This window comes from Parasteatoda tepidariorum, chromosome 7 (genome assembly GCF_982258835.1).
Source record: "Parasteatoda tepidariorum strain Cologne lab strain chromosome 7, Ptep-v5.0, whole genome shotgun sequence".
Lineage (NCBI taxonomy): Eukaryota > Metazoa > Arthropoda > Arachnida > Araneae > Theridiidae > Parasteatoda > Parasteatoda tepidariorum.
Genome location: NC_141761.1, coordinates 106,263,682 through 106,288,262, shown reverse-complemented (window position 1 = coordinate 106,288,262; position 24,581 = coordinate 106,263,682). Strand labels below are relative to the sequence as shown.

The following is a 24,581-nucleotide window of genomic DNA, read 5'->3' as shown; positions in this document are numbered from 1 at the left end:
TTATAAAATTTGTACAAGCGAATAAGTGAGCACTAACAATGAACTATAAGAACGAAACTTCAGTAATCGAGGAAACTGAGAAAATCGTTTCTGAAAATTTGAAATCGATTCATTTAGTAGACCAATATGATATAAATATATCGAAATATCATAACAATGTTCGTTTTATACAACAATTAAAAGCAGTTCAATGAGTTTCTTCAGTTTAAAAAATTTATAGAGTATACAAATATCTTAAAAATTTTAGTGAGTTCATTCAAATTGATCAGTTGAGCGCGTACTTATTCACGTACCCTCTACATACTCTACTGAAGTGTGCGGTGTGCTATCATTTATTAATTTTGGAAGAGATAAAATATACTGAAAAGTTCAGGAGAAAATATCTCCCATCTTGCTAAAGTATAACTTTTAAAAATGACTTACTGGAGACAAGCCGGATTTTCGTAAGTGATATCGAATTTTCAAGCTTAAGTTTCATAAAGGTCACCCTGAGTTACTCATATTCTGCTTACCATTTATCATACTTATATTCAGCACTCAATATTCAGTGTACCATTAATATTTAACTATGAATAATTTATACATTGTCACAATAAGTAACATATGCAAACGAAATCAGGTTGAGCACTTCTCTAATCGTATATTTATAATAAACATTTTACCGCTACTCAATAACTTTGCTGTAAATGAAATGAGATGGAAAAATGCATCCGATCTACTTTCATCTAGCTCTGTTAATAAGGAGAGGAAAACAAAACTAAAAAGTGAACAAGTACTTGAAAGTTGGAATAGGGTGACCCTGGGTAATTCAGGATCACTCTGTTTCTGGGGTAAATAATGATCACCTAAGTTTTATCTTAAAAAAATTATTTTTTTTATAATTTGAGACATGTACAAGAATGCTTGTACACTTTACTAAAGTATAACTACATTTACTTAATAATAATTTTTTGTTTAATCTAACAAAATAAGTATCTTTTAACCTGCTTTCTGTATTTTCCATTTCAAAGATGGGCTTCAAAATGTGCATATTTCTACAAAGATCCCCCTCATTCTCTTAATAATAAATATTTTGAGTTACTTTCTTTTTCTTTGATATAAAAGTAGTGTAAACTTTTGTTTAATTGTTTCACATCAACTGTAAACATTATAATTGATTATAGGAAACTATATCAAATGTTGTCCCCTACAGATGGGGGGTAATTATTGATCACTGGGGTAATTCCTGATCATTGTTATTTCTTCTTATAAATAGTATATAAAATAGCTTATAAATAGCTAATTGTCTTTTCTTAAATAACAGTTCATATTTATTAAGTGGAACTTTTGTTTTGAACAAAATTTGTTTTTAACTGTATACAAGACTGTATTCTGATTTGCACCATTTCTGGTTTGTCTTACCTTGCTTCTATCTTAATTTTATGTGTGTACATCGTTAGAATAATTTTTAAGTTTATAAATTGGCTTAGTATAAATATGGTGAGAAATCATAAGCCTAAAAAGGATACTAAGCTTCTAGAAAGCAAAATTAGTGAATTTCTTTTGATGATTGAAAATGAAAATTTCAGTGTGAGACCTGCTGCCAGAGCTGTTGACATACCTTACTTAACTTTACACTTTCCCTTAATGAAGTTAAAAAATCTAGCAAACGTAACCCATGTGGGAACTCTTATATTTCAGCAGAACATGAGAATGAGTTGGCTGATTGCCTAAAATGTATGGCACGATGCAAAGATTTTTGAAAATTTAAAATGTTAATCTTTCTTCTTACTTTTAAATAAATCGTTTTATTAGCTGCTTAAACATATCTTTTTGGTTTATTTGTTTGATCTTGATGACTTATTTGTTAATTACCATTATATAATTATTTTTAAACAGCCCCTTTACAATAAAAACAGGTGATCAGTAATTACCCCAGAAGTGATCAGGAATTACCCCAAAAATGATCAAGACCAGGGGTAATTCCTGATCACTAAAAATTTAAAATCTTTTAATGCACAACATATTTGGAAAGGAAGACTAGAGAAAACTAAATATTTGGTGAATTTAGATAACATTTGATAGTAACATTTATGACTTTTACGCCAACGATTCCTTTATATTTTGGAAACTACAGATACTTAGAAGGAAGACAGGAAGAGGATGATTTCCACATCCTGATCTGTTTGCGCCAACTACAATTACCAAGGCGCCTAATGAATTTTAAACTTGCAAATTTTTTGTAGAATAAACTATACAGAGATTAGCCTGGGAGTGACTACAGGGAGATTTCCATATCGTGATCTGTGGCAGAATTATTGCCAAATCTTGGCAAGTTCCGGGCAGAGGCCCGCGAGAAACTAAAAAAGACCCTCACAGAAAGGGGCCAACTAATAAGGTATAACTCATAGCCACCCCCGAACAAACATCTACATGTTTATTTTTAAAAAAATTGTAAGTTTGAAATCTATTTGGCACCTTAGCGATTGTAGTTGGCGTGACAGATCACGATGCCGAAATATCCCCGTGACTACGAGTTATCCTTTTCTATTGGCCCCCTTCTAGGATTTTTTTAAAAAAAATTTTTGAGATCACTGCTCAGAAATCACAAAAAGTTGGTGAGTATTTTGGCATAGATCATGATATAGAAATCTTCCCAGACCCAAGAATTCTGAATCCGTATTTACTAAAACCTGGGCCCCATTTAAAGTATTTCAGATGTCTACTTTAAAGATGTATATAAAATATATATAATTAGAAAAAAAATGTAATTTAAAAATTATTTAGTTGTAATAATTGATAAAAAAAATTAAATCCTAAATCAATTGAACTCAAAATTCTTTTGAATTTCTCATTCTGCTTTTACAGAAGAAAAATAAAGTTAAGTTAAATTTTGTCCACTGCAATTTTTTTGGGAGGAAGGATTTTTTAAAAAATTATATAAGAATTTTTTATTTTTAAAATTAAAATTAGATATTTAAGGAATATTTTTATTATATAAGGAGTTAATATTTGGGAAAAGATATTTTTTCAGCCTAATTTTTTATATTAGGGAGAGTGACTCACCTTGGGACTGGGACACTTTTTTATTTTGATCAATTATTGTCAAAATTTTATGCAAATCCAATTGTTCAGAATCAAATACCAAACCTTAAGAGCATTCAAAGTTTTGCGCTGCTTAAGTTTTAACAAAATGTCATTTGAATCTGTATATGATTTGTCTTCTTTTTCGGGATAAATAAATGTTGCAGATTGATTCACTCTTCTCAAAACTGATAACTCTTACTCATCTTCATCAACTCCTTCAACCCAACCTACAAAGGCAACAACTGATCTTTTACCAGCAGATTTGATATAAGCAAATCTCCAATATGTAATCTTGTCTCACTACTTTTTTGTATAGATGCACTATCTTATCGTTCAATAATTTGTTGTCACTTTCACTGTTCATTTCATCTAAGTTGCAAGTATCTTCATCACTGTTATAATTGCATAAATTACTAATTGCATAAATTACTCAGTATACTTAAAATATGTTTAAAGTTTGAATTTGGCTGCTCTCTTTTTTAAAGGAAATAAAACGACGGTTCAGAGTGGCCTTATTAATACTGTAGAACTCTGCAGTTTTTTTATACGTCATTTCCCCTGATAAAATTTGCAGCAGATTTTTCTACATTGTTAGCATGAACTACTATATTATTTTTATACTTTTTGCTTCTAATTCTTGTCATTTGTTAAGTCTAATGAGTTCCTAAAATAAGAAATAATAACTATTAATAAACACAGATTATATAGATTAAAAAATATTTTGCATGCACAATATTTTTTTGTTAAAAATCGTTCAATAATTTGTTGTCACTTTCACTGTTCATTTCATCTAAGTTGCAAGTATCTTCATCACTGTTATAATTGCATAAATTACTCAGTATACTTAAAATATGTTTAAAGTTTGAATTTGGCTGCTCTCTTTTTTAAAGGAAATAAAACGACGGTTCAGAGTGGCCTTATTAATACTGTAGAACTCTGCAGTTTTTTTATACGTCATTTCCCCTGATACCTCGCACTGTTCTTCTTTTTCTTTTCACAAGTGCCAGACTATCGCCAACTTCTTTATCGTTTTGTTTCTCCATCATTGAGTAATACTGATGTTTGACGTTTCTCTAGTTTTTAAAAGAGTGACTGCGTAAATTATTCATCTGATTCGTATTTAATTTTAAACCGAGTTGTTTCGGCACCAAAATGTGTTGGTTGTAAACGTAAATGTTTCTAATTACAATCAACACTAAAACAAGTATCTCATAGAACAAACTCTTTTACTATCACAAATGTACACAAAGAATATATACATGTTGCCAACAAAAGAATAAAGTAAGAAATAATATAATAAATAATCACTGCATCTGCGTTCACGCAGTTGCGTCTGGAACACGCTTGTTCATATCGTTTAGTAAAAAAAATTTTGCAGCAATTATTATTAGAATCTTTCAGAGTTTCCTTTAAATTTTTCCAGATGTTGACAACATTTGATAAACTACAATTATCTTTTTGCATTTTATCTAATGCTACAGAAATGGGTTTTAACATTAAAAGCATATCTTCTGCATTTCTTTTAATTGCCATATTCATGACTTTTGACCTGATATTGGTGTCGATATCATCCCTTTTATCCTCACAAACTTGCATGAAAGTTGACCAATTCTTGATGTAGCTTTCTAATGAATCACACATAGAATTCCAGCGCACTTCAGTTGGCCGAATTAATCCAGTACCTTTAAACTCATTGTATTTAGCTCTAATTATTTGACGATTTCGGAAATATGATTAAAATCAGTGATTTTTTTAAAAAAATCATTTGATTTAAATCATGATTTTAATCAATGATTTTAATCATTTGATTAAAATCATTTACACCCTGCTTTCTACAACTAATTAAACTTTTATATGAAAGTAAGTAAACATGCTTCAAAAATAGAAATCTTAATTCTTACCTGCTTAATCAATCGAATCAAAATATGTTCCAAGGTTGGATGATGCTGACATTTATCTGAATCTAAAAGAACTAAAACATAATTTAAAATTTAAGACCAAAAATAAAAATTTCCCAAGGTGAGCCACTCTCCCCTAATATATATGTGCATATAACCATTGTTGGTGCTTAACTTTTCATCATTAAAAATTTGGATTATTCCTATAAATTTTTATATAAAACATAACATACAGTTAGAGAATTAAAAATTTGTGTTTAAAAAATATAATAATTCAAGGTTCTGAGCATGGCAATTTTACAACCGTTTAGCGGTACCTTCACAAATTCAACTTTATTAAAAACGATAATTTCACAAAATGCTTTAAAAAAAGCAAGTACTAAGATTCTCCTCTCCATTTCTTAAAATTTTGTTTTTGTATTCCTGTAAGAAACGATAAATCCCAGATTAATTTCGCATATATGAATAGGCCGCATGTGCTAGGTGAGATAGTGTGGTAAGCCTAACTGGTGACTTATGTCATATTTTAGAGAGCTTTTTTTTTTTCACAAAGTTTTTTTAAATATTTTTAAACTTAAACGGTGAAACACTCCTTCTGTAAACTTTACAAGAAGCTGAAATTCGAACATTATTCTATACACTCAAACATTGTTCTAAATTTATTCTAACAGACCTTTATTTTTTTATGAAACATATTTTTTTCTGTGAAACTTTTTTCTATATGACCCCGTGGGAAATGCTCTCATAATGAAAATAACTCTTAGTGCAAGTGCTTAACAGCACTGCACTATGAATGTTTTTTTTTTTTCAAATTCAAGTTGAAATTTTACAATGGACAATGATTTTTAAATTTGGATAGAATTTTAAGCCCAAAATTTTTCAATAGCAAAATCATTTTTGAATATTTGGGGTAAAATATATAAAAAAATTTCCAGTCATAAATGATTTTTTATTTGTAGTGACAATGTTTGAAAATATCATCGAACTTTACCATATTTTTGTGTTGATTTTTTAATATAATTTTTATTTTTCACAAATTATGTCTAAATTTTCACAAAATGGGTACCTCTCATAAAAATCTAGACACCCCTGTAATTATTATTAACATTTGGCAACAAAAACTTTGAGTACTGTATGCTCTCGATATCTCAAACTTCTATATCTCAAAAACCTTGTTATGTCAAAAAAATATTTTCCCCCTTGGCATTACATATCCACTTAATGTTAATTTCAAAACCTTGTTATATCAAATATTTCACAAATAAAAAATGGATTTTTTTCGGAAAAATCGTTATGCAAGTTTATTGTAAACCAATCCTTTTCTATGTAATGCATAATTACTTTTGTTTTACTTTTATAAATTATCATTGCTGTATTTGGACTTATAGTCAACTGTCATTGCATACATAATTATTTTAATACAATTTCTTATGTTGCATGACTCTACTTTTTAGAGTAGGTACTATTTTAGAATATATTTTTCTTACTTATTATTCTCACTTTGTCTAACTTATTTTTCTTACTTCTTATAGGACTTTTTTAGCTCTGAACTTATCTCGAAATGTTTTTGGTGTCCCTATCAACTTAGATATCGAGAGTATACTGTAATAAAATTTATAAAATTTAAAAGTTTTAAAATACTCTTTCAGATACTTAAGGTTTTCTGCTATTTGTGCTCAACATGTCCGTGGAGCATTGAAGCAAGAATTTAAAAAGGCAGAAGCAGCTAAGAGTACGATAAAACAAACTTTATGGAAGGAAGGAAAGCCTATAAGTATGTTTTTTTTAGTTTTCACTAAATATCTCAATTTAAGATTCTTACTATTCAAGTGTTGATTAAATTGTTTAATTTCTCCTTGCTTTATTTATTTTAACATAGAAGTAAAAACAAAAACTTATAAGAAATTTCGGTCCATTAACAGATTTTTCAAAAAATAAATAAATAAAAATTATTGATGTGACTAAAGTTGACCATTCAAAAAATATTTTATTGTAAAAATAGATCTCTTCAGAATATTTTATTGTGAAAATGGATCTTTTAAAAATATTTTATCTTATAAATAGTCTGTTTTCAATGTTTTTCTTTTGAGAAACTGACCAATTTTAAAAACGTAAATAATTGCTGAGCAATATACCAACTTAATTTTTTTCCCTTATGTTATTTTGCTTGAACTCCAATGCTAGTTAAATTATCTCATTTTATTTATTTTCTTAAATTTACAATACCATTTAAAGATCTCAAAAATTAAGTTTTTTAAAATCTTCCATCAACTAATTTATGTTATTAACTATTTAATATTAAGTAATAATTTTTTATCTTTTGAGATTCAACATTTTAATTTTAAAATTTTATGTACCATTTTTTTTTCCAAAAAAATCTAATGTAGTAGCAATTTGTATCTTTTATTTAAGTGCTTATTCAGGGTTGCCACTCCACAGGGAAAATAGGAAAAACCTGGAAAATACAGGGAGTTTAGAAATCCCCTAAAATAACAGGGAATTTTGATTTTTTCTGTACAAACTGGGAAAATACGGGGAATTTAGTATCTTATTTTTCTCTATTAAAAAATTATGACCACTCAAAGTGTCATCTTTGCGATATTTAAGGATGATATTTCAGCTATACTAAATTATTTTATTTACTATAGCATTGTTTAAGTATGTTCAGCTGTTCCATGGTGCAAAGTGTTTTTAAAAAGTGCTTATTTTCGATTTTCATTTTTTAAAAGCCTTTAAAGGTGCTTTTTTCAAGAAGTGCTAATTTTCCCTTTTCGAAAATGATATATATATATTTTTTACCATCTCGATTTTTGTCACATTTAATGCAAAAAGCATGCTTTTTACATTATTCTGCCCAACATTTTCCCAATTCATTCAACAACAATCCAGTTCAGCGTACTGTCGGTCCATAGCGTATGAAAGCACCAATCATTTTGCATGTTTGATGAAATACTTGTAAGTTTGCATATGGGTCTACTGAGCTGGGTTCAGTGAGATTATTGCACTCTCATGTGCAACTCTGCTGCATTTTGCAATATACTCTCAATTTCAGGCTTCATTTTCCACCCTCTGATATCGAACTGAAAAATCTCCTGATCATTTTCCATTTAATCAAGAAAAGAGTTCTTGGTCAGAAACTAGTTATTTTATCATGATCATGTAAAGTCTTTGAAAATTATTTTGCATTTTGTTAACGTACATAGTTCTTATAAATATTTTTTGAGTGCTTAAAAGGTGCTTGTTTTTTGTTGAAAGATATGGCTACCCACCCTGTGTTCCTAAGTCTTTCTAGCAATTGAAACTAATAATTATAGTTAGCCCAATATAGCTCACACAAGAGCATAGTTTTTGTGTGTTTTCTCTTGATATATTGTGTACAAAATTTAAAGATAAAACACAAGGAATTTTTTTCCCCTTCAGATTTGTGTGGTAATCCTGATATTGAATGCTATTTTTTTTACCTCTTTTATGAATGTTTCGTTTACAGTATTAAGTATTTTATATTTATTTCTGATTAAAAAACTACAACTTCTTGAAGGACAACAATATTGCTACTGTGCAATGCTACTGCAATATTGCAAGATACTGTTTTTTCCCCCTCATATAATTAAAAACAGGACCTTATTTTCACAAATTTACAAAAACAGGACCTTTTGTCTGAATGAAATACAATTAACTCTTAAGCTTAGATTCACAAAATGAGTAGTTTTCTATAATTTCACAAAAACAGGAAAAAAATAGTCCGGATTGATCCTTGCCTAGATATGTCAATGATCTTCCTTTTTCCTGGTTAATACTTCAGGGAGAAACTTTAGATTTCTAATTTGCTTAAAAGAATCACATCAGGAAATACTCAGATTTAATGAAAATGTTTGTTAAAACGCTAGGAAAGAAAATAAGAATCTAGAAAAATGAAAATTTTAGGGACATTTTTACTGTTTTAAAGAAGTTTTTTTTTTCATGTCATATTTTACTTCAAGTCATTTTACATATTTCATAAAAATATTTTTTATTTCCTATTTTCCATTTACATTTTGTTTATTTCATTTCATATTTTACTTAAGATGATTGTTAATTTTTCGTCGCAATATTGAAATTTCGCAAATATTTTGATGTTTGATTAATATATTTTAAGATGCTATTGTTAACCCTTTAACTTGTGCACTGGAATTAATTTTGAGCCCGATATAATAGGCCAAAATGTGCACACTTAAAATAATTCGAGTGGGGTTCTATTTTATGTTGCTGTAATTTTCATTCTCGGTATAATCAAGATTTGAAAATCTTCATATACTTAAAGATCTTTCTATACTGGACTATAAGCTTGTCCAGTGTTTCCCAACCTGGGGGTGACCGCCCTAAAGAGGGTATATCAGGATTCCCACAGTACTTGAAAGTCCTTGAATTTTGTTTAAAGAAATCATGGCCGTGAAAAGTCATTGCATTCTGCCATAGAGTACTTGAAAGGTACTTGATTTTTTATGAATTAAAATAACACTAATCTTTCTTACAAAAAAGCAGTAAAAAATAATAAATAAATTCAAAGAAAATTTGTAGAAATTCTGATAGATGCAATTTTTAATGCTTGAAGTGGAAAGGGGTTAAAGAAGATGCAAAACTTCTCTCTCCTGATTTTTCGCACCAGATTATTGTTCATCTTGAAGTGTTTTGAAAGCTGAAATTTCTAGCAAATTTTACGTTTTGTAGTCATAATTTTTGAATGATATTTAGTGTTTAATCGATTTAGAAATGTGTTCAATGTGTTAACTTCGTTATTACAACAGGTTAATATTGTTATCCTATTTTTTATTTTAATTTACGTACAAAGGATAATTAGTTTTTTATCATTTATAATCCAATTTTTACATTTAGTTTTTACTGCTAATAAATAAAATTTAGTTCTACAGGCTTCATTGATTATGAATAAACATCGTGATTCACATTAAACTGATTCTTGATTTACAGATTAATTGAGACTAAAAAAAGTGTTGAAATTCATGTGAAACATGTGAACATTAAAAATTGAAAATTCATGTGAACATTAAAATTCATGTGAAAAGTTCTACAAATTGCCATTTCAATGAAAGTGATTAATGAATCACATATCGAATGTTACTTTAAAGTGATTTGCAAATTACTCATCAGGATTCACACATCATGATTTCAATTAAAGTTATTTCTGAATCATATAACGTGATACATATTAAAGTAATTTCAGATTCATGCCTCACAATTTTCATTCTAGTAGTTTACAAATTACGAATTGCGATTCACAAAAGAGAGATTTAAGAATTACCACTTGCAATTCTCATCAAAATGATTTAAGAATCACACATAGCTGTTCTATATTAAGCACCTTTCGAATCACAAATTGCAATTTTCATCATAATGATCACAATTCATATGACAACTATTAGCTAATCACGCAACAAAATTTATATTGAAGTGATTTATGTATCACACATTGTGATTTATTTACGTCTTGTTAGTTAGTGCGTTTTGTATCATTTGCTATTCATATTGTTCCGATTTAAGAAACGCAAACAGCAATTCAATTTAAATTTACATATCATACATTGTGATACATGATTTACGTAATCTTTGAGACTTACTTCTCCTTTCTTAAAATTTTGATTTACATATAGTATATCTAGATTCGTATAAATGTGATTCAAAAATTACGCTTAGTGAAAATTATGCATATTCACAAAATTTTAAAAATCATGCTTCTCATTTCATGGATATATTTTAAAGAAAATAGAGCTTGGTAGTCTTATTTAGTTTTCTGTAAAATATTGTTCTACTATAGATTTTATTATGTTTAAAATACATTACTCATTTTCTGAAGTAGCAAAATAGATAATTTGTTGTTAAAATTGAAACAGATATGTTAAATAAAAATAGATATTTTTTGATATTTTATCTAATTATATAAATTTCCTGTAACCTAAAATTTGATCTAACATATAAAAAAAATTATTTATATTTTAATAACCATGCAATTACACAAACTTTATCAATTATAATATGCTTGTTTAATGTAATATGCATTATTCATTCACTCCATTTCATTAATTCACTTCATTAAATTTTTCAAGAAAAGTTTCACTGATGCTTGTTTTTAAATGTTGACTAGTATCCTATGTCAATTGGATTTTTTTTTTTTTTTTTTTTTTTTTAGTCAATTGGAATTTTTTAAAGTGATTTGAAGCAGCAATGTAACTATCAACCATTTGTATTATTAGATGATAAATTTAATAAAAAAAAAATATTTTTTTTTGTCAAATAAGCATTGTGCTTTAAAAATATACAATTTCTGATTCTACGTAATTGTAAAATCTAGTTGACATGTAATTTAGCATATAATTGTAATACTGAATAGGTCCTTGAAAAATGTGATTTTACGTCCTTGAAAGTCATTGAAAAGTCCTTGAATTTTTTTTAAAAAACTGAGTGGAAACCCTGTATATGGCTTCTCAGCAGGACGGTAATCCTCAGGGTTAGGTGATCAGGGGCGAAGTGTATTCAAAATAAAATAAAATCTCATTACAATTAATAGTAATAAAAGCTAAGGAATTTCTCTTCATCTGGGTCTCGTTAACATATTTAGTAGAAAGAAGATTTAGTTTGGTCGTCCAGCTTCTCACAAAACAAAGAAGTAGGCCGGACATTTGCTTCAAAGAAAACCTACGCTTAAATCTGACAAAAATGAAGCCTGATATTTAAGGTTTAATTGAAATCCACCAAGCACAAGGCAGTCATGGAAGAGGTAAAAATGAACAGTAGCCTCCGTTGCCTCGTAATTTTGAACTCGATCCAGATGACAAGAGAACTCTTGGATCGGGGCAAAATTTGCCTTCATGGAGGACTTTTTGATGCAACTTACCTGCATTTGCATTACATGGAGAAGAAAACCTTCTGCGGTTAGCCTCACGGGCAGGGGACTCTAACCCATGATCTGTCTACCTATGAGGATATTTTACGTCAACACTGTGGTCGTGGAGGTTTAAAATTTGCATCGCCCAGCCAATAAAAGTAATGCAAAGAAAATATTTATATAGGGAATTTTTAAAGCCAAAGAGTTTGATTTGTATCTTGTGGGAATAAAATATATTATTAACTAGCTGACCCGGCGAACTTTGTTCCGCCTTAATGTCAATAAATAAGCAGATTTTTTTTTTATTGGAAAAAATACAAAAAAAATTAAATTTCTACATCAATCATTCATAATTATTTCTGTATTTTAGTACATAGGTTGCTCTTCATTTAAGTACCTTGTGATACACGACATTTTTTGTTTTATTATCAGGCGCAAAAACAAACAACGCAGATGGTCTTCTGACCCGTGAACATGCCACGTATAATTGACCATGGGAAAAACATGAATGTTCTAGATTTAAACCACAAACTTTTAAGGATTGGCCTTGTGATTTGTTGATGGTCATGGCAAATGCAAGACGTATCGGAAATTGAAGTCTTTTAAATTCAAACGGCATATCGGTTGGGATCATCGGTATCCTCGGAATGAGAACTTCCTCACCTTTGAATTTTCCTATCATTATCGTAGCGTAAATTACATTGTTCATCAATTTTTTAACCACCAAACGCGTACCGTTGCACAGTTTTGGTTGGTTTATGTTTCGAAGCATGATTACTACGGAGCCAACCTTTAGGCGTAAATTGTGCGGTGGTAAGCCAGGCACGTCCAAAGAGTTTAAAAATTCAATTGGATAGTTGGTGGCTTCATCTTCATTTGTGACGCAGTCAATAGATTTGAATGAATGCATTGTTCCAATGATCTTATTTTGAATTATGTAGTTTAGGTCATCTACATCTTTATTCTTAGCCGCTAAAATTGCTCGCTCACTTATCCATTCATAATTTTTGTAGTTAGAAATAATTTCTGGAAATACATTGTTGATAAGTTCGTCTTTTGATGAGACAAAATTACAGAAATTATTTGGAAATGATATTAATCCGCTCGATTCATCGACAGGTACTTGACCATTACCGATAGTCAGCAATTGCTCCGAGAAATCTTCAGCAGATGTATCATTAAGCAATGTATCTCTCATGTTTGTTGTCAGTTGCAGTTTCTTCACATGGCGCCATAGATTTGACGATTTGAGGCAAGCGTTTATTTCGTCGGCAGCCGTAGATCTTGGAATTACTGGCAGTATTTGGCGGAAATCGCCAGAAAGTAAAATCATTGCTCCTCCAAAACATCTCGAGTCATTGCGTAAATCTTTTAATGTTCGGTTAAGTGCTTCTAATGCACGTTTATGCGCCATTGTGCATTCGTCCCAGATGATGATTTTCGATACCGCTAAAACTTTGGCCATTGCTGAGTGTTTTGCAATATTACACGTTGGTTCTTCAATAGTTTGAAGATTTAACGGTAATTTGAATGCTGAATGAGCCGTACGGCATCCTTCTAACAATGTGGCTGCTATTCCAGAAGAAGCAACTGCAACCGCTATGTTAGATCTCGCCCGAACAGTTGCTAAAACTAATGACATGAGGAATGTCTTGCCAGTTCCACCAGGGGCATCTAGGAAATATAAACCACCATATTCATTATCGATTGCCTTCATTAAAGTATCATAAACTTCCTTTTGTTGGTAATTCAACAGGGGTACATTCGTTTGAACTACTAAATCTAATTCCTGGTGATCATATTCACGTTCCCGTTCCAATTCTCGATTAAATGCGTCATTCATTTCACGATATGGTGCTGGCATTCCTAACCTGATTAATAAATTACCGCACATGAGGTAACACATATCTTCGATCAATAGTAAAGCACGATTATGTATCTCCTCATTCATCTCAATATCGTGATTTCTGGAACTGACACGAATTTGATGTAAAATATCTTCTGACATATTATCCTTGTATTTGTGCCACAGGTTACAGGGGTTTGATGGAAAACATGTCGAAATTATGATAGCGAATAATGTGCGTATCTGACTTGGAGATGCAGAGATAATGGCTTCAGCGATTGTCGTATCCCAATGACTATCGTTTTCTAATAACTTCAATTCTTCACATGCAGCACGATATGTTGGGAATATTACACCATTAACAGTTCGTAGTGACTCAAATGACGTTGGCCCACGCACATTTACCAGCAACAACCGCAAATAGAAACATTCATTATTCTTTGGATGAACTGTATACATACGACCAAGAGCATCAGTAGAACGCACATCTGGATACCCAGGAACCGCATCGCCTTGCTTCCGTCTTTGAAAATTCTTCGATGAAGCATTCCAAGTATAATAACGTGGCATCTCCGAGTAAAGCAAAGTTCGTGCAAACTGATCGCTTTGGCAGATTGCAAAAAAACTGGTCAATGTAGTTGCTGGAGGTGTTTCAGCACGTTACGTAGCATTCGAAGCCGTGAAATATACTCGTTGACCATTCTCCAGATGCACCGCCAAATGCGTAACAGTAGGATGACGTTCGTGAATGGGAAATGCGAATATACGCCAAATCGCTTCATTACAGTTCACATAACGACCAACTTGATAGCGTGAAATTTCATCGTTGGTATTCGAGGATTGCAATCCAAAAACCGCCATATCACTGCCTTTCGTGACATATTTGCAAATATATTTTATGGACTTAACTGAATTGCAGTATTCAACGTTGCAATGTGTCTTGAACGATTTAGAAATAAGTGGCGAATATGGAACAATCCAACTGTTGTCGACAACGAAATCCATTCTTTTCACTTTCGTTGTGACAGTTCGACCGTTGTCATCTGGTGATCGACGCCGATACAGCGGATAACCATCATTGCCAGTGACAGTCTCCGCCGTTAATTTCCGTGGATATCGTTTAGAGCACTTTCCATCGACCATGCAAGGTGATTGGGGATTGATGGCACCACACGGTCCATGAATCATATTAGTAGTAACAACATCATGTAGGTCTGGATCGACTTCATAATCAGGAATCTCAGCACATATGATATCATCTATTTGGTCAGGCTGACTTCTTTCCACTAACCAAATAAGAATGTGTGCGTGCGGCAGGCCTCGCTTTTGCCATTCGATTGAATACATCCAGCATCGAGTACCTCCAAAGACGCGTTGTTTAACAATAAAGTTCATCAGGGACCGAATTTTTTGCCTGAATATACGTGCTGTGATGTCGTGTCTATCACTTGATGTTTGTCCGGGAAGCAGCAATTGAGTAATTTCTATCCATTTTGGATTACAGGTAAAAGTAATAAAGAGATCGGGCCGACCGTAATGACGAACATATGTCATTGCATCTTGTGCATATTCATGCATATGACGTGGACTACCAATGTATGTCGCCGGCAGAATAGTTAATCGACCAATATTAGCTGCATTTCCTTCAGTACTAACTGCATCACGTAAATGGATGTACTCATCAGAACGCAGTTTGGCTTGGTTCAACCTAATGAATGTTAAACGTTCCGTTTCTATTTTTACATACATGTCAACGCAATACTGCTGAAACAATCGACGAAACCGCAGCAAATAGTTGTCAGCATTTTGACGAATCATCAAACGATATGCGTAATAATTCATTGAGCTAACTTTCTTTGTAGTTTCTTCACCTGAAATTAAAAATTTGATAATTAACCATTTCAAAGGCAAATTTTAAAGGCAAACAATACAGACATTAACCATTTTTTTAATAAACATTATTTTAAATCAGTGTCTTTCACAAATAAATGAAATAAATTATGATACTGATACTCACCATTCAATGGATTTTTCATTTTAATATTAAAATAATATCCATCTTCTTGCCAAAACATCAGCGGGTATTGCAATGTGTCATATGATCGATGAGTTTCAGATATTTGTTGCAGTTGCCCAGTATCGCGACGTGTAAGCACAATATCGCGTTTTTCCAATTGTTCACCAACAATCAGGATGGCAACTTCGTCTACTGTTGGAGCATTAAATGTCCTTTCGTGTGTTCCAGATGGTCGTTTATCTGCTTTGATAACAACTTTATAGTCATCACTTGGCATGCACTCTAAAGCACTTTTAAACAACCTGACCAACGCATGATGTTCATGAAGCAGACACTGCAAGTCTTGAAGAATTGCTCGCTTCATTCCTGCATTGATCTCTAGGCGTCGATCAAGTTGTTCTTCCATGTTGCCCATGAAATATATTTGTAAAAATTTATTCTGTGTATCCTCGAAAGGTAGTAATGATCCAATTCGATGATGAATCTGTCCTTGTATCTACAAAATAAAAACCAGACAGTATTAACTGGGTTATAAACACTTTTTTCGGTGGGAGTGTAGAGTTCAGAATTAGCAAATATACTACATAGGTACCAATAGATAAAGTAAGTTATTCTTTAACTACATTCTATATAAGTACAAAAATAAATACCTTAAATGTCGGATTAAATCCCCGTTCTTCGATAATATCTGCCCCAAATGACGTCATCTGGAAACAACCATTGTATTTTTGAGTATTTGCAAGAAAGTGGCGTGATTCTTGTGTTTCGCCACAAAGCAATGAATACAATGGCTCAGGTGGCGGAGTCAACAATGGCAATTTCACTTTACCATTAAGGCAGCATAATCCAGGCGTTTCTCCGGAAAACTTTAATGCACCACAATACTCGCAAACTACGTCCATTTGCCCAATGCAAACGCTAGGATGCAAGCTGTAATCATTGCTGCAATCGTATTGAAACGCTGCTCGATTCAAATCAGCACTTGATAAATATCTTGTTCTGCATCGCAAATTATCTATTTGTTGACCTCTGTTGTTCGCTCGACGATTCTGCATTGCCAACCTAGCTGTTTCACGGGCTGCTTCACTTTGCTCTCGTGATTGAGAAGCACGAAGTCGAGCCATACTATCGCGGCGCTGTTCACGTGCAATTTCTTGTTCTTCTTCAGTCCTTTCATTTGCAGTATTTCGTATTCTTCTTGCATCACGGCTTTGTCGGGAAAGATTCGATCGTCTTGGTCGCGGCATTATTAATTATTAATGATCCAATTCGATGATGAATCTGTCCTTGTATCTACAAAATAAAAACCAGACAGTATTAACTGGGTTATAAACACTTTTTTCGGTGGGAGAGTAGAGTTCAGAATTAGCAAATATACTACATAGGTACCAATAGATAAAGTAAGTTATTCTTTCGGCGGATATTTTTTCGGCGGAAATCTTTTGGCTATTGCTTTTAGCACTGATTGAAAACCGTCTTCGCCATTAACAGCTTGAGCTTGGCGCCATATAAATTCGATAAGGTATTACGAAAAACCACGTATAGCACGTAGGGTTGCCGTAAGTAGGGTCGCCAAATTTGGCAATTTATGCGAATTTTGGCCTTGTTGCGTTAATACGTAAGTACCTTTAATAGACCCTTTGGACACCATCTATTGATAAATAAATTAAAAATATAGTTGAACTATACGTATTAATTTATGAAGCTATGATATTAGTGCTCAATAAATCGACAAAGCTAAAGTTTTAAATTTTCATTTATACATGTATCATTTCCAATTATGTAAAAAATTTTATCTACTAAAATTTAAAGATTTAGAATATTTACTACTAAGATTTAGTATGTTCTTGCACAGTATTTCGCTTTTTTAGTCTTTTTTAATATTCTAATACACTAACCTAGATAATTTCTATCTCATCTTATTTCATCTTTCGAGAATTTCTATTTTGGCGATGAAGCTGAATTTGAATTTACTTATATACATATGTAAAACGACATTTCAAACAATACAAAGAGCATTTAAACGAAATGAATTATTTCGTTACTTTAAGGATGTATGAAAGCTGCATAAAAAATGTATGTAAATTACTTTATAAGCGAAATGCAAAACAAAGTGGTACTGTTTAAGTGCACAGTTAAGTCTTATTTACTTAAAGAGCAATACAATTATTTAATTCGCGTGAGAATTACATATGTAAATGAATACGTTCGTTAACTTAAGCAGAGAATATTTATTTTAGAAATTATTTATCATAGCGCGAGAATTTTATTTTTGTTTACTACTTCAATGTAATCACCTAAAAAATCTAATAAATCGTACTAAATAAACATGTAAACATTTGTTTCATAATAATGACCTTATATAGTCGAAAATATATTTACTTATAATTAGCTTTTGTTTTCTCAAGTCAGAAACTTAAACTTCTGAGTTATATATTAATAATAGATATTTAATGGTAGATATTTAATAGTAATAATAGATTAATGGTAATAATAGATATTTAATACCACGTTTTATAGTGACTGACGTTACATGTCAAGTCACACGGGAATGATGTCGAACGGGATAAAAAGTATCCTATGTCCTTCTCCTGGCTCTAAACTACCTCCCTGCCAATTTTCAGCTAAATCGGTTCAGCCGTTCTTGAGTTATAAGTGAAGTAACTAACACGACTTTCTTTTATATATATAGATAATAATAATTTATATTATTTGCTAAAATAACTTATTTTAATTTTATGGTTTTTTTTAAATGATTATTTCTTTTTTTTTTTTTTTTTTTTTTTTTCAGAAGCTGAATGAAATATTAAACAAGAAAGCAGAAGAAAAAGAAAACTATGGCTGTAGGAAGTTTATTTGTTTTTCAAAATTGCTTATGTTAAATAAAGGATTTTTGCTGTATATTTTGTTTTTTCTGTATATTTTTTTAAACAAAAAGCTTATGGAAAGCATATACTTTGTTTTTTATTGGTTATAAAATATAATTTGAAAGATTTTTAATTAAATTTCAATAGATGGCAGCACCATTTTGGCCACTAGGTTCCAGAATGCTTTCCGTTGAGGGGGGAAGGGGAAAAAAATGCATGAACATATCTAAGTCATTTCTAAACAGATAGCAGCAGTGATTCATAAATTAAACATTTTTTTTGTTAATTGGAAAATAAAATTTAAATAATATTAAAAGTCACTATTTATGAAAAATAATTTTAATAGTATTTCCATGGTTGTTAAACTGAGAAATAGTTAGTGGTTTTAATGGTGAAATTTTGAACTTCAGAAACCATCTCTCACGTTTGCGTTCAGTGGAAGCTCTGTTCGAAACTAATATTGTACTGCTGTAACTCAGCTCAAGAGAACTTACATTTAAGAACATGCGGAATGCTATACCATATTGTATATAACAGGGGTTTCCAAGTTACATGACGCGGGGGGCCGCAATTAAAAACACCACTTAAGTGGCTGGCCGCAACTTTATCAAAATTTTATATAGGACTCTTTTATCTTTGAAGGAACATTAAATATTACTGTCAGATTTTTATCAAGTTGTACAAAACAAAAGTATTGAATTACAATTTAAAATAAGTAGATTTTTTAAAATATTTAATTGCATATTAAAAAATTCTGGCTACAAAATTTACAAATGTGAATAATTTCGTCCAAAATGAGTGGTTTCAAAAAGTTAAATCGGAGAATTTCTTCGAGAAAATTTCTAATAAATTATATTCACAAAAAACGAAATACACGATTATTTTTGTATTTGAATAAATATTTTCTTAGATGCAAAACTTGAGAAATAAATTTTTTTGCCTGGTTGGTATGTTAAGTTTCACAGAAACGAAGAAATTAGGTTTTTTTTAAAAGAAAGAAAAATATTTTAAACCCATTAGATTTTTTACGAAAATTGTCAGCAAAAAAAGGACAAATTATAGTTCGCTAGCCACAAAAAAAGGCAGCCAGTTGGCAACGTAAGTAAAATATTATTTTCTTAATTATTATCTTTCTCTTTTTTAAGTGTGAATAATAGCGCTAAAATGTAGAAATTGTTGCTCCTATTCTATTCATATAGATGGCCCCATATCTTCCCTTAATATTAACCTATAGTTTTCAAACTTGACCAGATTTTATATTATGATATCCTATATTACCGTACAAAAAGTAATTTCTATATTTTAACTCGTTTATTCACACTAAGAAAACTAATAATTTAAAAAAAAGCCAATGTTTTATTTAAGTTACATTATTGCAAAATAAATAAAAGAAACATTTATTTTTATTAAATATAGTTTTTAAATGTTTAACATTACCGGGATGTGAACGCCCGACCCTCAGAACGATTACTAGTTTCCTATTACTTAAAACTTATCAGCCGGTTGTCTGATTTAAAACAAGCTTTAAATATTTTTCCGCTCTTTGTGAAAGGAGCCATATTATGGGCGCCCTAAGTAATTTTTTGAGGACAGGCCAACCGGCAGTCATTTTTGACAAGAAATTAAAAGATTCTTAAATCTCTTGTGATTATTAAATTTCTTTAGGAACACTCAAATAGGACTGAAAAACTATTGTTTACAAGTAGCGTAATGAAGTGAACAGTCATTTTTGGATACAAGTAAAAGGTCTCTTAAATTTTTTCTTACGTGGAGAAATCGAATACCCAGGTATTCAGGTGAAATATTTTTTGAAGACAGGTCAGACGGCAGAGTTGGCCGTCGATTACAACTGTAATTGATTACAGATAATTACTGCTATGTAATCAATTACTTGTAATCACGATTACAGGTAATCGTGATTACAAGTAACCATAATTTTTTATTACATCAGAGTAGAGCAAAAATGATGTCGATTACATTTTTCACTTACAGTAATCAATTACTTGTAATCAGGATTGCAAATTTTGATTGCAACTTCAATCATGATTACAATACTCAATTACTTGTAATCGTGATTACAAGTAATCAAAATTTATGATTACATGTAATCTAAATATACGATTACAAGACTTGTATTTTTACGTATGATTATATTTTACAGTTGATAGTATAATGTATCGTACAATGATACGTTTTGTACGTATTTACATGCAGTGTATGTACGAATGAATATAACTAAAAGGTACGTACATATGTATCTATCTAATGCATATGTATATATATGTACGGACATTTTTGTTACACACTCATATACATACACTTATATTGTATGAATAAAATATATGTACGTATGTATGTAGCTAATAATTACGTATGCATGCGCAAATGTATGAATTCATTGTACATACTTACATACATTATGTACAATACATTTATATTCAAATATATGTACAAAGGAATTAATAAAATGTAAGTTAACTGATAACTACTCGAGCAAGCTAAATGACAAAATCAAACAATATTTAAGTTACGGTTAATTTTATATGTGGAAATAATATTTAGGAATTTAAAATAAGATGCTTTCCAAAAAATAAGAGGTTAAGTTCGTTTTAAAATTTATTCCAAGACATATAAGTCTTGGAATAAATTTTAAAACGAACTTTAATAACTTTACTGTTATAATTTTTTTATTGCATGCACAAATGTATGTCTATATTGTAAATACATATATTTAAATGTAAGCATGTATTTATACATTAAATGTAATTACGTTTATGCACACGTTGTATGTATTATATGTATACTTACATTGTACATCCACTCAATAACTGTACATCCTTACATTACATATGCATATGTATTAACAAAGTATATAGTTATATAAGTACATATGTTGCGTGTACAAATCATATATCTATGTACATGCATGCATTTTATTTACGCAACTATGGACATATAGTCTACCTATAAACAACATTCTTACATATTGTATGTAAATACATACAGTGTATTTACATACGTACATTGTATATGCGTGCTATTACCTCAAATTTATACAATGCGTGTACTTACGTACATAAATGCATGCATACGCATGGAAATTTTTTCCACGTACGTTCATACATATGTTTATGTATATAAACATACAAAACATTGCATTTGCCTACAAACTAACATACATGCGTACATGTATCATAAATGAATAATTATGTGTACTAAGCGTATACGTATTGTATTATGTATATTTCAATATAATTATGTATATTGTACTTACAAACAACGTTTGTGCATTCATTGTATATGTATACATACGAATCACAAATTGTACGTACATGCGTGAGTACATTCTATGTACATGTATCCCCATACATACTTACATAATGCAAGAATTAAATATCCATGAATACCAAGACTTTTCAACTATTTTTCACTAAAGGATACTTTTAGTTAGTCTTTGTAGCCTAAGGCACTTCATTTCGCACAAAAAGCTGGATACAAAATGGTTTCACTGTCATTTCATTCGCTTTTCCTGGTTACAAACAGCCCAGCATTTGTTTTTCCCTCTTCAGTAAATTCAAGACGTCTATTAAAACTTACCTCGTAAACGTAAGAAACAAACTTTAGATGTCAATATTGGGCCTGTAGTTGCAAACCCTTCTGCGGATTGCAGAAACTTTTTGGCATTTACGACCTATTTTCTGCCTTCAACTATCTATCAACTTTTCTATTTTTTACGTCTCAGCTATCGGACTACTAGTTTCGAAGTTATAAGGATTTTATGTACTTATTTTTGCAATGCTATTTAAATACTATCTAATATTGCTGATATATATATATATATATATATATATATATATATATATATATATATATATATATATATATATATATATATATATATATATATATATGTGGGAATCCAACCCCCACTACAGCAGCGCCACCCCACTTATGTCAGATTCCAGCTAAACGCTCAGACGGAGCGGTTGTGTTATTTCCATTGTTGTTATTTTTTCATTAAATTTGTTATTACAAAAGCGTAGTTATTTCAACCATACCTGACGTCAACCTCCACATGGGGGCTCTGGCCGTTTGATAAAATATAATTAACATAGACGGTGTTGATTAACCAACGATAATTGATAATTAAACACAGACGGTGTTTACTGTTTACTTGACTTACCAGACGGGTGAGTTTAAATTTGAACTGCATCTCTGGCCTTGACCTTGGTTTTTGTGAAAGATAATTAACACAGACGGTGTTAGTTAACCGAAAGATAACTAAGCACAGACGGTGTTTACCTAACTTACCAGACGGGTAAGTACAGCTTTCGATTTGAACTATCTCTCTTAAACTGTATTAATTATTATACAATGACATCTCTTAACGATATTCAGTCAATTGCAAATTTCCTAAAATCAGGAAATATAAAAACTGTGAAATTGCTGAATAGAATTATATTTAACGATGTGTTTGATCGTAACTCACGAAAGAAATTGCGATCCTTTTCTTCTTTTCCCCCGGACATAAATATTGAGGAAAGGAAAAAGTTAATATCTGATACTTGTTCCGAACACGAATTAATATGTGTATTAAACCTGCTTAATTTGGATGTTGAAGGAAAAAAACCAGAACTAATAGATAGAATTTATAAATCTCTAATGAACTTAAAAGAATTACAAGCCTTGAACACACAATTGAGCGAAGAAGATGAATTCGAAAGTGAAACTGAAGTACACGTACATGACATTGAAACCCCACCCAAGTGTATATCGAGTAGTAACAAAACAAAGAATGCAGAATTTGATTCTTCGAATTACTTTCTTTTAAAAGAAATGTCATCTTCAATGAGACGATTTAATGCTTCTGATTCATATGGGATACATTTGTTTTTTAACGATGTTGAGGACGCGTTTAATTTTATTCCGGATTTAAGTGATACGCAGAAAATAATATTTTGTAAAACTTTACTTGACGGTCAAGCTAAAACTTTTATTTTCACACAACGTAATTTAACATCGTGGTTATTGTTTAAAAATGCTTTATTAAATGAGTTCAGTCATCAATTAAATGCCGCCGAAATTCATCGTCAATTAAGTAATCGCAAAAAAAATCCACACGAATCTTTTATGGAATATTTTTTTGCCGTACGGGAACTCGCGTGTAATTGTAAAAACCCAATAGACGATTTTTCTTTATTTGATTATACTATAGACGGTATTCTCGATTCCCCCGCTAATAAATCCATTTTGTATGGTGCGAAATCTATTTCTGAATTTAAAGATAAATTGCGTATTTATGAAAAAATAGTTAATGATAGAAACAAAAAATCTTTTTTCCGTACAAATCCTCGCTTTTCCCTTGAATTTCCCAAACGTGAGCGCAGTAATTTAGTACGTGACAATGTACGAGGATATGATTTTCAAAATGATATTAAGTTTGATAAACAGAAAACATGTTATAATTGTGGTGTGACGGGGCATATTTCACGTTTGTGTCCTGATAAACAAAGAGGTTTGAAATGTAATTTATGTAAGAAATTTGGACATATTGCTTCTAAGTGTAATAATAAATCTACTAACCAAACTGATAACACTGTAAGCGCAATTACACATTCACCTTCTTTGATGTATAAAACTGTTAATGTCAATAATACTTCATTTAATGCTCTTATTGATACTGGAGCTATGAAAACAATTTTGCGGGAACAAACTTATCATAAAATAGGCTCACCTCCTTTAACTTCTTTTTATGGTACACTAGCAGCGTTTGGTAACGGACATATTAAACCAATAGGTAGTTGTACTCATGAATTTGTAATAGATGATCAAGAGTTTAAAACAAATTTTTGTATAGTTAGAGATAATATTATGTCATATGATGCTATAATTGGCATGGATATTTTAACACAGGCAGAAATAAAAATTAATACCGCTGGCATCACTTTAACAAAAATAGAAGATAGTAGAACGGAACCCATTGAGCAATTTTCTATTTCAAATATTTCTA

General features: G+C 30.8%; 1 protein-coding gene across 1 annotated transcript; it reads left to right on the top strand.

Annotated features, from left to right (window-relative positions):
• The first annotated feature begins 150 nt into the window (after window positions 1-150).
• LOC147807371 (ATP synthase F(1) complex subunit epsilon, mitochondrial-like) lies at window positions 151-18,605 on the top strand. Its single transcript, XM_087168440.1, has 3 exons — window positions 151-443; window positions 6,614-6,738; window positions 18,496-18,605. The coding sequence occupies exons 1-3, from the start codon at window positions 415-417 to the stop codon at window positions 18,504-18,506; spliced, it is 165 nt and encodes a 54-aa protein (XP_087024566.1). The 5' UTR covers window positions 151-414; the 3' UTR covers window positions 18,507-18,605.
• Window positions 18,606-24,581: the final 5,976 nt, after the last annotated feature.

Coding starts and splice junctions, on each gene's coding strand:
- LOC147807371 (XM_087168440.1), top strand. CDS start 415: ATGACTTACTGGAGACAAGCCGGATTTTC. Junction 444..6,613: donor TGGAGACAAGCCGGATTTTC/GTAAGTGATATC, acceptor ATACTCTTTCAG/ATACTTAAGGTTTTCTGCTA.